Source organism: Acipenser ruthenus, chromosome 10, assembly GCF_902713425.1.
Source record: "Acipenser ruthenus chromosome 10, fAciRut3.2 maternal haplotype, whole genome shotgun sequence".
Lineage (NCBI taxonomy): Eukaryota > Metazoa > Chordata > Actinopteri > Acipenseriformes > Acipenseridae > Acipenser > Acipenser ruthenus.
In genome coordinates this window covers 8,298,680-8,313,259 of record NC_081198.1, presented here as the reverse complement: position 1 = coordinate 8,313,259, position 14,580 = coordinate 8,298,680, and the positions used below count along the sequence as shown (strand labels likewise).

At 38.0% G+C, this 14,580-nt stretch overlaps 1 protein-coding gene across 5 annotated transcripts in view; it reads left to right on the top strand.

The window, feature by feature from the left end:
- The window catches only part of LOC117402644 (BTB/POZ domain-containing protein 19-like), a 37,349-nt gene extending 22,769 nt beyond the window's left edge, over positions 1–14,580 (top strand). For 2 of the 5 annotated variants that reach the window (XM_059031663.1, XM_034003996.3), the window contains 4 exons: positions 5,249–5,317; positions 8,662–8,793; positions 9,380–9,505; positions 11,101–14,580. In XM_059031663.1, coding sequence (XP_058887646.1) covers positions 5,249–5,317; positions 8,662–8,793; positions 9,380–9,505; positions 11,101–11,238 — 465 coding nt within the window. In that variant the 3' untranslated portion in view covers positions 11,239–14,580. Of the gene's footprint in view, positions 1–5,248; positions 5,318–8,661; positions 8,794–9,379; positions 9,506–10,006; positions 10,189–10,212; positions 10,342–11,100 lie in introns of those variants that run through there. The other 3 variants (XM_059031662.1, XM_034004004.2, XM_034004012.3) reach the window with 3 other exon arrangements.

The window sequence follows — 14,580 nt, the reverse complement described above, 5'->3', positions numbered from 1 at the left end:
TTTGAACATCAAAAAGGTTACTGTAAACACAGCTACTGAAGATGGGTTTGCTTGATTTAAGTTGTACTTTTTCTCCATAGTAACTGGCATACAGTGTAAATTCATGGGTTGATAAAGTAGCAATTCTGAGAAACCATGCAGTAGCGAAACAGCACTAATTCTGTGCCACTTAAAAGACTACACATTCTGGGTGCAGTGTGAAGGCGTGGGTCCCTTTTAAAACCAGGGGAAGTTTTATAACATGTTCTCTCCTGAAGCAAACTGATAACACCCAAAACACTAATGTTACAGTAGACGGCAGAAAATGATAACTAATTCAGGGAGAGCAGAGTAGGAGGAAGAAAGTTTTTCCTCTTTTTATAATAGAAACTGTGAATTTCCTCGAACATCACCATATTATTTAGAGATAAGCAGATTTATTTTTGTAAAAGTGGAAACAAAAAACACAATATTAGTTGTAAATATTTTTAAGGTTGCGTCACTCTTTATGTTTAGTCCATGACAGCTACTTCTTCCTTTTTGCTTTTAAACTGGTGTGTTTAGCTGATTCATTGCATAGAGTTGTTCTGTGTTTTAAATATAATTTAACTAATGCATTTAAAAAATGGAGCCAATCATCAAGCTGTCAGCATGCAGTGTCCTTCTTCCTGTGACAGCCAGAGCAGTTTAGTGTTTAATCAAGCAAAATATGGAACCCTGTGACTAGACTAGACTTGCCTAACACATCATTATTTTGTTCCGTTCAAAGTATTCAAATGATGAATATTAATATCAGAAACACTGTGCAGCTTACTTGTACTGTAGTGTGCTAAGTGGTTCTTGAATGATTAATACATTATATTTAGGGCTTCTGTTTGGTTTTTATTAATTTCATTTTTCAGTGCTTACTTTTCGCTATTTATGAGTTTCATGAAAATCTTTTTTTTTTTTTTTGTGACTTTTGCTTTTAATATACTTTATGACATAATTATTTTTCAGTTACTCTCCAAAATTCTTGTGCGTTTTTTTTTCTGTCACACTATGTATAGTAACTCGACAGCACTTGCATGCTTCAATTGAGATTGAGGTGGAGGCTGAAGTTGATACGCCCCACAGGTGAATAGGATTTATTTACATATCAAGTCAACACACTGAACAGCTCACATGACACTACCTGCAACGATAGCGCACCGAGCACATACAACACAGTGTATGAAAATTTTGGTAGGATCTACAATCTCTGAACTTATCTCTGTTCAATAATAAACTAATGTTGCTGAAGAGCTTGATCAATGCGGATATGTGACGGGCAGATACAAAACGGATTACTGTATAGGAATTTGATGCCACTCAGTGTTCAGAACGAATCAATGCAATATACAAGTCAGAAAGGAGGGACATTGCTATTTTATTTATTTTTTTCACTGGGAAAGGGATCAAGTCAACATGAATTGAGTAACCATTTCCAGTGTTTTTCCGGTTTATTGGATATACCCCGATTTTCATTATTTTATTTTTTTTGTATTGTTTTTTTAATCGGTTAAAACCGAAAATCAGAAGCCCTAATTATATTTACTGTCGGTTTCATCCTATCTCAGGGCTGCCTCGTGCATCTTGATGCATTTGTTTATTTTAATCTATAGAGAAATAGTGTTTAGAAGCAATATAAATTGTAACCAGTTGCTGCTATGCAGATGAAGGTACGAGTCTTCTGATATAGAGCAAGGTTGGAAGATGGATGCTAAAACAAGCGTACCAGGACCAGAGGGAGACGGAGTGTGTGAGCGTTGCTGCAGTGCCTTATATAGAACAGCTAGATCAGCCATCCAAGGAATTAGGAAACTGTTAATATCTCATAAGCCTTTTACAATGTTACAGGACTCTAATGGAACACTTAACCTTCAAATATGATCTGATATTACTGCCATGTTGTGGAACTAACACTTTGAGATATAGGCTTAAAACTCGATACACACCTGCATTCTGTGATTGCGGGTATTATATAAAGCTTTATATACAGTATCTCATTTGACTATTTAATATAGCTAATATATTGAGGTCATGTGACTCTTTAGGTTTCTGCTTTATAAATTATTTATGTTTGATTGTTTTACAACATTTACATTTGATGGTCTTCCTTTCACCCTTCCATGAAATCAGTATACAGTAGCAGTGTCTACACATTTATATAACTAAAGCTGAAAAACAAAGTGCAAATCTATGTTTTTAACCATTTATCTTTGTGTTAGCATATTAGCAGTCTCCGAGACCTGTCTAGGGGGAATTTGACAGGGAGTTTTACAGTTAGCAAGGTTCTAGGCAAAATAAAAATCATGAAAGGTAAGACTCATTGTGAGAAGGTGAGTCTGTAGGAGGAAAACAAACAGTTTCCTTTTATTCAGCATAAAAACCACAGTATTCTCTACTCTGTTAGACATTTTCTTAACTTTTTTTTTAAGAATCTTGAGTTTGTGTTTAGTTTCTGTAGCTGAAGTCTTTATGGTACATAAAGAATAATTGTTAAAACATAGTTTGTGCTTGTATTTGTTTATTCTAAAAGTTGTATGTAAACGGCTGTATTCATACACTGTCTGCACCCTGCTTTTCTGTCCCCGCCCCCATCCCCCCCCCCACCCACTCAACACCTCTGCAGTAAACGGGAACCCTGACACATGATAAACACCACAAGTGGGGATGCCACACTGAATTCTCAGATGTATTGATTTAGGTATACAGTACAGCATCTTGTATTGTACCGTTTTTTTTGTAATTGCAAAGTCAAATAACTCTTACCTTTTGATCTGTCTTTGCCATGAGTCATCAAAAATACCCAAAACAAATAGACGTGGCTTCACTATAGTTTACTTTCAGTATCGCTAACAGTTCAAACAGTTCAAACAACCTCCCCTGGTACTGAAAGCGCTTTTAGGACTGCAGTGCTGTCTTGTAAAATTAATGCTGTCGTCTGGCAGAAAGTCAGTTTCATAACAAAGGCACAATGTTTGTTTTGTGCTGTGCAGCTTTGCCGGGGTGGCTGAGTTTCCTTAGCTGGCTGGAGAGAGTACACCCAGCAGCAAATATTAGTGGGACAGGGGATATATATATATATATATATATAGGTTTGACCTTTCTGTAAGCCCTGTACAGAAGGGTGTATTGATGCAGCAGCCAGACAGTAGGGAGGATGGAAAGCCTACTTTATTATTAGTTTATTTAGCAGACGCCTTTATCCAAGGCGACTTACAGAGACTAGGGTGTGTGAACTATGCATCAGCTACAGAGTCACTTACAACTACGTCTCACCCGAAAGATGGAGCACAAGGAGGTTAATTGACTTGCTCAGGATCACACAATGAGTCAGTGGCTGAGCTGGGATTTGAACCGGGGACCTCCTGGTTACAAGCTGTTTTCTTTAACCAATTTAATATGACAAATAACTTTCATATTTGCACATATAGTAATTTCATGTACTGTTTCTGTTCATTACAATTTGATACCACAAATAACTTCTATATTTGCACATTTAGTAACTTCGTTTTATGTGTACTCTGCATTGAATGATTCTGCCAGACTTCTGCCATCCAGAGCACAACTGAGGAAACTACAGCATCTGTTATTTCCCCTGTACTCGCTCCTCACTGCACCATAGAGTTTTTATGAACACTGTGTCGATGTTTACTTTAGTGGGAGGTGCCTCCTTCTTTGACTATAATAGGTACATTTATCAGCGTGACCTTTTAAGTGCAGATTAGAATATTACAGTAATGGAACTGGAAAGGGACTGTACCATTGGGTAATGAGGACTGCTCACCGTCAGTGTTGGGGCGGGCAGGAAAACAATGTGTTTTATTTTATGTGCAAGACGAAATGCTCTGGGGTTTTGCGGTACTGCTTAAATTGCCCAACTCCCACTCATCCTTTTGTAACATACATATTAAAAGTTCAAAGATATAACCTTTTTTCTTTGGGTTTTTTTTTTGTTTGTTTGTTTAAGTTTGATGTTAACAATGCCTACAACCACAGACTTGTGCTCTTTCAATACACACAACAGCCATTACCATTGGAGGGAAAAAGTGTTAAGTATATTTTAGTCTCTGCCTTGCTTAAAAGAATAATACAATTGTGCTGCTCAATCTGTGATCAAATCAAATTTTATTTGTGTCTGACAGGCTAGCTTTTTTTATATATAACATACATATAAATAAATAAGTAAAATATGTTGCAACTCGGAGAGGAGTAATACACGAGGGGATATGGGGAAATATAAATATGAAAGCATGACATGGGAATAAAAAGGGGAAATCTCATAATGAAAGCTTAACAAAGAATGCAATTGGGAAGGAATGTAGTAGCATACCAGATTTTTAAGATAAATGCCATAGAGTCTGTATAACTGATTTATAGATTAGAAATATATATATTTTTCCATTACTGCTGATCATTTATTTGTCTACAGCATCTAAATGTTCTCTTCTTTGGGCACTTAGACGTCACTGTGTGTTGTAGGGGGTCTCGCTATTTTTAGAATTCAGATTTTCTTACGTCAGAACCATGTCTAGCTAATGATGTGCCTTATTGAGGGTACGGTACATTGTTTGTGTCTCTTAACCCCAAGTAGCGTTTCCTGTTTTTGTAAGAATCATACAGTTAAGAGAAGATGCACAGTTAAATTAAGAACCAGTGGTCTGCTCGCAGTCTTAACGCAAAGCCACAAAACCACAGAACAAAACAAAACTGAAATATATAAATAACTACATTGTGCAAATATTAATCTACACGCCCAGAAACTGCATCAACCCATTCATTGTGATATGCATAGATCAGTATCTGGGTTTAAAGTGTGTGAATGCAATGGCCCTCTTCTCTTCCACCAGCACCAACTTTTAGCAGTTCAGAAGGTTGTAGCTGTCAGCCTCTGCTTAAATTAGTTGTGAATGTGCACATAATTGTAGGTGTGTAAGGCAGTTGTGTTAAGAAAAGTAAAGGCCACTGTCATTTTCTGTATCCTGGACCCCAGAAAAGCACTTTCACAATAATTACATTAAGCATGCATTAGACTTGTGTATTGCCTCCTTTTGCATTAGAATGCTTGGAGTTTGAATTCCAAATATTGCCTCAACTTGAGCCACTCAGTCGTGACGTATTCTGGTTTTCTTTGGCAGTTGCTAGAACATGGATATCCTCCCTAGTGTTGCTGGACAGTCAGATAAGCCAAGACACAGTAGTAGGTACTTTAGTATTGACTATTGTTTCTAATGTTGTTTTTCAGGCTGCAGTAACATATGGTCAGATTGATATGAAGGAGAAATGCCTGGGGTTTATCGAAAACTACACACGGGTAGGTACTGAACTTGCTGAGCGATTGGGGTGGAGCAGGAGATAGTTATCGATTACATCACAGTTATAGCAAGCTGGTTTATGTGGTTTATCATGTGTAGGGATATCCATTATGACTGGGTCAAGGGAAGTTCCATCCTGTGTTTCTTGATAATGTTCTGTAACTGGAAGCAGACACAAATATGATGTAAAACAACTTGTTAAGGATAGTAAGCCTCAAACTGACCCTGTCTTTCGTTAAATGCCCTTGCCATCAACTGGTTACATGTACAGTGCCTTGCGAAAGTATTCGGCCCCCTTGAACTTTGCAACCTTTTGCCACATTTCAGGCTTCAAACATAAAGATATGAAACTGTAATTTTTTGTGAAGAATCAACAACAAGTGGGACACAATCATGAAGTGGAACGAAATTTATTGGATATTTCAAACTTTTTTAACAAATAAAAAACTGAAAAATTGGCCGTGCAAAATTATTCAGCCCCTTTACTTTCAGTGCAGCAAACTCTCTCCAGAAGTTCAGTGAGGATCTCTGAATGATCCAATGTTGACCTAAATGACTAATGATGATAAATAGAATCCACCTGTGTGTAATCAAGTCTCCGTATAAATGCACCTGCACTGTGATAGTCTCAGAGGTCCGTTTAAAGCGCAGAGAGCATCATGAAGAACAAGGAACACACCAGGCAGGTCCGAGATACTGTTGTGGAGAAGTTTAAAGCCGGATTTGGATACAAAAAGATTTCCCAAGCTTTAAACATCCCAAGGAGCACTGTGCAAGCGATAATATTGAAATGGAAGGAGTATCAGACCACTGCAAATCTACCAAGACCTGGCCGTCCCTCTAAACTTTCAGCTCATACAAGGAGAAGACTGATCAGAGATGCAGCCAAGAGGCCCATGATCACTCTGGATGAACTGCAGAGATCTACAGCTGAGGTGGGAGACTCTGTCCATAGGACAACAATCAGTCGTATACTGCACAAATCTGGCCTTTATGGAAGAGTGGCAAGAAGAAAGCCATTTCTTAAAGATATCCATAAAAAGTGTCGTTTACAGTTTGCCACAAGCCACCTGGGAGACACACCAAACATGTGGAAGAAGGTGCTCTGGTCAGATGAAACCAAAATCGAACTTTTTGGCAACAATGCAAAACGTTATGTTTGGCGTAAAAGCAACACAGCTCATCACCCTGAACACACCATCCCCACTGTCAAACATGGTGGTGGCAGCATCATGGTTTGGGCCTGCTTTTCTTCAGCAGGGACAGGGAAGATGGTTAAAATTGATGGGAAGATGGATGGAGCCAAATACAGGACCATTCTGGAAGAAAACCTGATGGAGTCTGCAAAAGACCTGAGACTGGGACGGAGATTTGTCTTCCAACAAGACAATGATCCAAAACATAAAGCAAAATCTACAATGGAATGGTTCACAAATAAACATATCCAGGTGTTAGAATGGCCAAGTCAAAGTCCAGACCTGAATCCAATCGAGAATCTGTGGAAAGAACTGAAAACTGCTGTTCACAAATGCTCTCCATCCAACCTCACTGAGCTCGAGCTGTTTTGCAAGGAGGAATGGGCAAAAATTTCAGTCTCTCGATGTGCAAAACTGATAGAGACATACCCCAAGCGACTTACAGCTGTAATCGCAGCAAAAGGTGGCGCTACAAAGTATTAACTTAAGGGGGCTGAATAATTTTGCACGCCAAATTTTTCAGTTTTTTATTTGTTAAAAAAGTTTGAAATATCCAATAAATTTCGTTCCACTTCATGATTGTGTCCCACTTGTTGTTGATTCTTCACAAAAAATTACAGTTTCATATCTTTATGTTTGAAGCCTGAAATGTGGCAAAAGGTCGCAAAGTTCAAGGGGGCCGAATTCTTTCGCAAGGCACTGTAACTGTCGCCTCAGTCAGTAATACAGGAGGTGATGATTACTGCGTCCAATATTCATGCTTTATTGATCCTCCAATAAAATAGAGTTGATTCACCCTTACCCCAAGAAAAGCTGCAATCGACTTTTTTTTTTCTTTAGTATTGTACTATTTTTGTTTGTTTCAACAACAGGAATGATTACCAAAACATCTATTGTCTATTTAAGTCAATTTTAAATATGGATACATTTACCTAAAAGTTTACAGGCTCAAAGAAATAACCACTAATGGTGTGCATCCATATGAAGAGTCACCAGTATCAGCCGTTTGGATTTTAATTAACATCTACCCACACCTTAAAGGGGATTGGCGTCAGTTACAGGCCCCAGTTGCTGTGTAAACCATGTTAAGGCACTGTTTTCGCATCCTGTCTTGTACTGTAAGAGTCATTTCATTTCATGCATATTTATTCCTTAATCAACACACCTTCAAAGCGATTACTGCAAACTGGAGCTAAAAGCTGCCTGCGCTCACAAAGTGGGACTTTTAGCAGGAAGAAGGAAAATTGTGTCACTAGTTCCTATGAGTCATGTGGTGTTAACATGCTGTTGATTTTTTTTTCTTTTTATACAGTAATTTTAAGTGCAGAATCCACTATACCAGTGATGAAACAAAGTCTTCTGATTTATATTCTCTTTCTAGTTCTTGTGCCACACAGTCTGTAGAATTATCAATTAACATACAGAATCATACAGTACCATTCTGCAGCAGTGTTAACCAATAACAAAATAAGTTTATGGTTATGTGACCTTTTGGGGTCACAGAGTGCTTTCAGATATTGGCAGATAACTTTATGCTAAACTGTGTTCTATGATTCTCTCATCTTGCATTCTTCCAATGTCATGGGAAACTACTTGTTAACACTTGCTGGGCATATATTTTGCTATGCAATTTGTAAGGGCACATTTTTTTAGCACCTTTTCAAGTGTAGCAGCAGATAAGTCCTTTTATGTTTATGGGAGGAATTTAAACCAGACATGACATCTCCTGCTCTCAGAGAATTAACGTATGACCTTTATCACCTCTCTGTGACCCTTTCTGTGTGAAAATGTGCACTTTAAGAAAGTAGCAAACAAGTCTGGGGTCTGCATTTAAATGAATGAGCTCACTTTCGGTTTTATTGATTTGCACTGTGGTGGAAGTATGACCGTTATTAATGGAAAGGCAGTGGTCCTTCGACTCCTTAAACTATTTCAAAAAATCTCTTGCTGGTCTGCAAGGGGAGCATACTGCAGAGGCCTCATGGTTGCAGTAGGTACCATTAATAGTTCTTGGAGGGGTTTGATATCTTCACAAATGAAACTTCAATTTATGCTTACCATTTAAACCATCTACTTGCAATACTATTTTTTATTATTATTTTACAAGTTTACTTTTCTGAATTTTTCTTCACATGTGGAACTTGCAGGAGATTGTGAAGACCCGGGGGTTCCATGAGCTGTCTGACCTGGCCTTGGTGTCCATCCTGCAGAGCAGCTTGCTACTGATAGATGAGCTGGAGCTGCTGTCTGCTGTCCGTGAGTGGGCCAACGTCAACTCAGTAAGCACAGTATGAATTGCTGGAGTAGTAGACACCCTATAGGGCACAAACACCAAACATTTAACTGTGTAGACAGTACAGCAAATCAAACTTTCATAAACATTGTAACATCACACATGATTATCGATTCGAAAAGCTATGGTTGAGGATTAGATTTCGGTCTGAATCTAGTTAGAGTTGCCTTTGTTTGTATTGATAGATCTAGTGGTTTCTACGGTAACGTATGCTTGAAACCTTCAGTGATTGGAATGTAGACACACCCTGAGCTTTGGCAAACATGCTCTGTGATGAAAGTCAGAAGTTGTTTGCCCCGTTATCTTTACAATGATTGTCAGGGTTTGAACAGTGTCATTCATGAGTATAAAACTATTTTATTTTATTGCCAATGATTCACATAAGTGATAAGCTATCATCAGCTTTTTCAGAATCAGTCTAGGACTTTCAGTCATCTGGTCCTGAGCTCATTGCCAAACAACCAAAGATTGAAAATAGCTGAAATCTCACTCTCCTTTGAAATTGCAGGGTGTTATGGCAGACAGTAACACTCTTTCTTGGCTAACCATTGCGGTACTTTAAATTTTGAAAGGTGGTTTTGGAGCGTCCGGTTCCTGATGTAGCCAAAGACATTGTGAGGGAGCTGCGACTTTTCCTGCTATCCCCAGAGGAACTCACCAGGCTAGAGAATGTGAATCACAAAGATAACCTCATTCCTGTAAGTATTTTTTTTTTTTTTATCCCACCCTCAAACGTATGACTTCTTATGACAGGGTTACCATTACTGCACAGTTGGCCTAGATATCACTTTAGCTACCGTCTGACCAAAATGTTACCATGGCAATTATCACCAGCAGAGTAATATACTCTACAACAATAAGAAACAATTTCTATGCTTGCTAATATTTCACTAAGCTTTTATTGAATTATAGGCATAAAATACAAATTGAAATCCCTGATTAATTTTGTGCAATTGAGATTTAAAAAGCCAGAGACAGATTATAATTGACAACTGGCAGACCTAAGTTCTTAATGGTTGGCCAAATGCTCTCTACAAAGGCCAGTTATTCTGTCTCCCCAGCAGGAGGTAGCAGGATTAATGTAGTGGATATATCAATGCTCAAAATCACAGCAGTGTCCTTGTGTAAATGGGATGCAGATGCTGTGACAGAGATATAAGGGAACTGTCATGTGACAGTTTAGTCTCGTGCCTCTGCAGACAGCTAAACGTAGAAGGTTCCATCGGCTGGCTGCCACTAGCAGAGACCTGGCTCATTATCATGGAGCTGCTCCCCCGCTCTGCTGGGATGAGAGGTGATGACATGCTAAATTGTTCATTATTGCCTTTTCGGATTGCAAAAGGCTTGGTCTAAAGTCTTGATGGAATAATCTTTGGTAGTGCTGAAACACGTTCTTATGTTGCAGTGGTTAAAGAAAAGGGCTTGTAACCAGGAGGTCCCCGGTTCAAATCCCACCTCAGCCACTGACTCATTGTGTGACACTGATCAAGTCACTTAACCTCCTTGTGCTCCGTCTTTCGGGTGAGACGTAATTGTAAGTGACTCTGCAGCTGATGCATAGTTCACACACCCTAGTCTCTGTAAGTTGCCTTGGATAAAGGCGTCTGCTAAATAAACAAATAAAAATAGCTGTTTGCTAGTGATATGAAATTGCATTGAAAGACAGTACAGTAATCACTTTTAGTGATGTAGTCTGACATTTTCTTTTGAGATGTACTGCCTGTTTGTTTCCTTCAGCTAAATTCCATGTTTAAAAGAAAGATTAAAAATGCATTGAGTATACAGTATATATATATATATATATATATATATATATATATATATATATATATATATATATAGATATAGATATATATATATATAATATATTTCTTAGCAGACGCCCGTATCACATTGTAAAGTATCACATTTCAGAATATCACATTACAGATAAGAGCAAATAAAATTCAAATAAGAGACTACAGTATAATTTTTTTTTATTCTAATCAAAAATCTCCAAGGGGATTGTCAGTGTGTAAAACAGCAATACAATAAAGGCTCTCTCTTTTCTGGTGTGTACAATAAAGTGCATATTAAGGCAAACAAAGGGGAAAAGGAATATGCAAAAGCAGTGCTGTTGGAAGGCACACTTCAGTTAGGATTAGCATTCGTCATTGTCTTCCAAACAGTGAACGGAGGATGAAAAGATCCCCTCATGTCTGGGTTAGGGAGCACCCCAAGCTCATTTAGTTTAGTGAGAGAAAGAGTTTAACAGATTAGCCGACATGCGGTGTCTCTCCTGTTTGTCTGGCAGGTGGAGCGGATTGCAGAGGCCTGGAAGTTTCACGCTCTGAAGAAAGGGAGCCTGGGGGCTCAAGCCCATCTGCTGCAGAGACGCAAGGGCACCCGACCACGAGACCACCACCGCTACTTAAACCTGCCGCACAAGTAAAAGAGGGGGTTGGAGGGGTCCATAAGGTCAGCCCCTACACCCCCGTTCATTCCTTCTGCTCTGACAAAGGAGGTGACAGGTCCTGATGACACAAAAGGGAGCTGCTGCTTGTCTGTCCAACTGGAATATGCAAAGAAGTAGGCTTCCGCTCAGGCCCCTGACACTGTTTTTCTATAGACTGAATCCCATTATCCAAACAGCGGCTGCGTGCACCTGTCGATCGATTTGCTACAGCACTGAATCCATGTTTACATTAACTTCTAAGAAGAGGAATGCTAATAGGATAAAGCTAAACAATCCCATTTTGAGCAGGAATCATCCTGTGGAACTTGCCAAAAAAGGAATGCTTTTGTAATCTGAAATCCTCTATTTTATTAATTGTTTTGGGGGTTTTATACTACAGTTTATAATCACAATAGCATTCTTGGAGAAAAGCATTATCATTGGAGTGTCCCTTTAATCTTCCGTTATTGTCAGGTTCACTGCTGGGCAAAAGTGTTGCTCTACTTCCACTTTATTGTACACTCTATCAGATTTATACAAGCGTGTTGAATTTGTTAACTACCATGTGATCCATTGCTAGTTTACAAACATATCACTGTACAGTATTTAAAATGGTTGTGAGTGATCTAATGGCCTGTGTATATCTTTGGTTTGTATAATAGTTGTGTGGCACAAAGAATACTCTAACATCTAAAGGGACTACACAGCATATACATCCCTTTATTTGTAATGGAATAAAAAAGTTGAATTTGACCTAGAATAAAAAAGATAGAGTTTGGCTTTGCCTTAAGTTAAATTAAGAAGTTTCTGCATTAGATAAATTCTGTCCCCCAGTCTAGTCAAAACTTCAGTGTAAAGCTTTTGTTCAAAGAAGTTCAAATACATCCCATAAAAGAAATAAATCGGTGATAGATGTTTTGTTTTTAGAACTTTTTCACGGGGATGCCATGTGTGACCAACAGTCGGTCAGACAAAGCCATGTATGCTGTGCAGTCACACATGACAGCTCCAGACAGTGTCCTATTGAAATAGAATAACGTAAAGGGAAGGCTGTCATGCTTGCATCCACAATCTTCAAAACATGCATTGTGTTTATAATTCGAAACAAAAATAATAATTGGGCTGAAATAAAAATGCAGCACATTTGGTGTACTTTAAGAATTCTTTACCAAATGCAAGGATGTTATTCGTCCATTAAGTTAATAGAATTAGTTGAATTAATACCAGTTAACTCACATTTGTACAATTCTGAGATAGATTCTCCAACTTATTTTCCTTTTTAGCTTTTAAAATGTCTTACTGAAAAGAGGCTAACTTCTCCTTTCTTTAGTCATCCCATCACTGGTATGGCAAAGAGAAAGGTATATTTATTATTACTCAGGTAGAAAGAACCACTGGTCTCCAGGGGAAGAGAGACTATGGTGATACATTCCAAAATGTAAAGGTAAATTATTTGTTATGCTAACATATTTGGATATTTTTGTTCCATTATATGTCATGATAATAATGATGATTATGTATGGTATGCTTATGAACATTGTATATAGGATATAGAAGTAAAAATAATTCTACACTTGCTGACAAAGGCCAAAATGGTCTGCACTTCTAGCTAAAGTGAAACAGTGGGGTTTTGTTGTGGACCCCTGAATTCAAGGAGCTTTTATAATATTCAAGACAAATGATTCAAAGGATCTGCTGTTATAGACTGAGAAGGTTTCTGTGTTATTGGTACATGCAATGGATTAATGATTTATCGTTGCCTAAATTATACATTTTTCTGGTTTCACTGACAAAAGCCATGGACCTTTGGCATGCACAAAGAGGAAAACAAGCAACAATGTTATGTTGTTTCCGACTCAGCGACTAGCATTGTGGTTGTTTATTTTTTAATCTGTGAGGCATGGCCTTCTCTACTGCATAATGGAGCTAGACAGGGTCTATATTTACATTCTATTTATGGTTTTGTTTTTTTTATGTGACAAAGGCCAGTAATGGCAAGCTCTTGCCAACTGTATGTTTCTTTAAACAAACACAAGTGTTCATTATTTTGTAAGACAATAGGCAAAGCAGTGTCTAGCAGTGTTGAAAAATGTGTTTTTAGCCTTTTGGCTTTTCTGGCTTCAGCAAAAAGAACACCTTACCCCTTCGCATTTGTTTTGTTTTTATATAGCTGACATGACAGAAAAACAATGTTGAAAGCTGCCTTTGCAGACTTTTTTGTAGAAAGAGTGAACAAATTAGGACACAAGCGGTTCAGCCAAGCAACATAAATCTGGGTGCTTTGTTTCCTGGAATAGTCTGGTTCAGTCTTTTTCCTGTGCTAATACGAGGGTGAAGTATTGTATATACAGTCTGATTCAAAAAGGATGCACCACCTGCATATATTAATAGTCATGGTTGTACACTTACAGGTGTAAAGAACAATGGTTGGCGTGTTCATAGACCAAATTGCAACCGTCACACTTTGAATGTTGCAGGGCTTTTCTGTGAAATCTCTTGTGTGCATCAAACTGTATTGCTGTAAATGGTGGACACTTCCAACACTTGAATGAACAGTTCTGCATATGGTGCCTTGTGAAACATACTGTATATTACAGCCAGAGATTAATCCAGAAAGAAAAAAGAGCAATTTCCAATTTCTGTGATCTATTTAGTTTGCCTGAACTGTGTTTATGTTATGTTTGGTTGACTCTAACCTGCAGGTTGAACAGGAGATTGCCCATTGTCATTGTGGATTGTTTTCAGGTGTCCAGAACCATTGCTTAGGGTGAAAGAACTGATCTGATGGGGAGAAAACAGGTTTATTTTAATAAGAAAAACATGTTAAGAACAAAAATGTTTTTTTGGTGTGCGGTTACTGAAGAAGCTAATTTGTTGTATGTTTTAACTGGACACTTTGTTAAACATGCTGTGGGATGCTAAGTAGACATATGATAAGTTCAGTAAGTGTTCAATAATGGTTAACCTCAGTAGAGAACAAGCCTGCAAACTTGAATACCTCTTTTTACAGTTTGTTGACTTTAAAATTGTGTGCCCAGTGATTTTAAGTGTCCAATCGCCATTGTATTTGTTTTTCTTTTATTTATCTTTTGTTTAAATGTGTGTTTTTTTTTTGGTTTTGCTTCTTTTGCCGTACTCCATTCCTGTGCTTTTTTAAACTAACCCACCCAAAGGGAATATTTCACCAAAGCTGTGGCTGAGGGCTCTCATTTCAGACAGCTGATTCAGAAGAGCTGTTTTTCTGTAGTTAGGTTACATTGTAATGCATTTCTCACTAACTGGGAACATGATTGAGGTGTTTACAATTCCTGATCCTCAATAAATGCAAATTATTTTCTA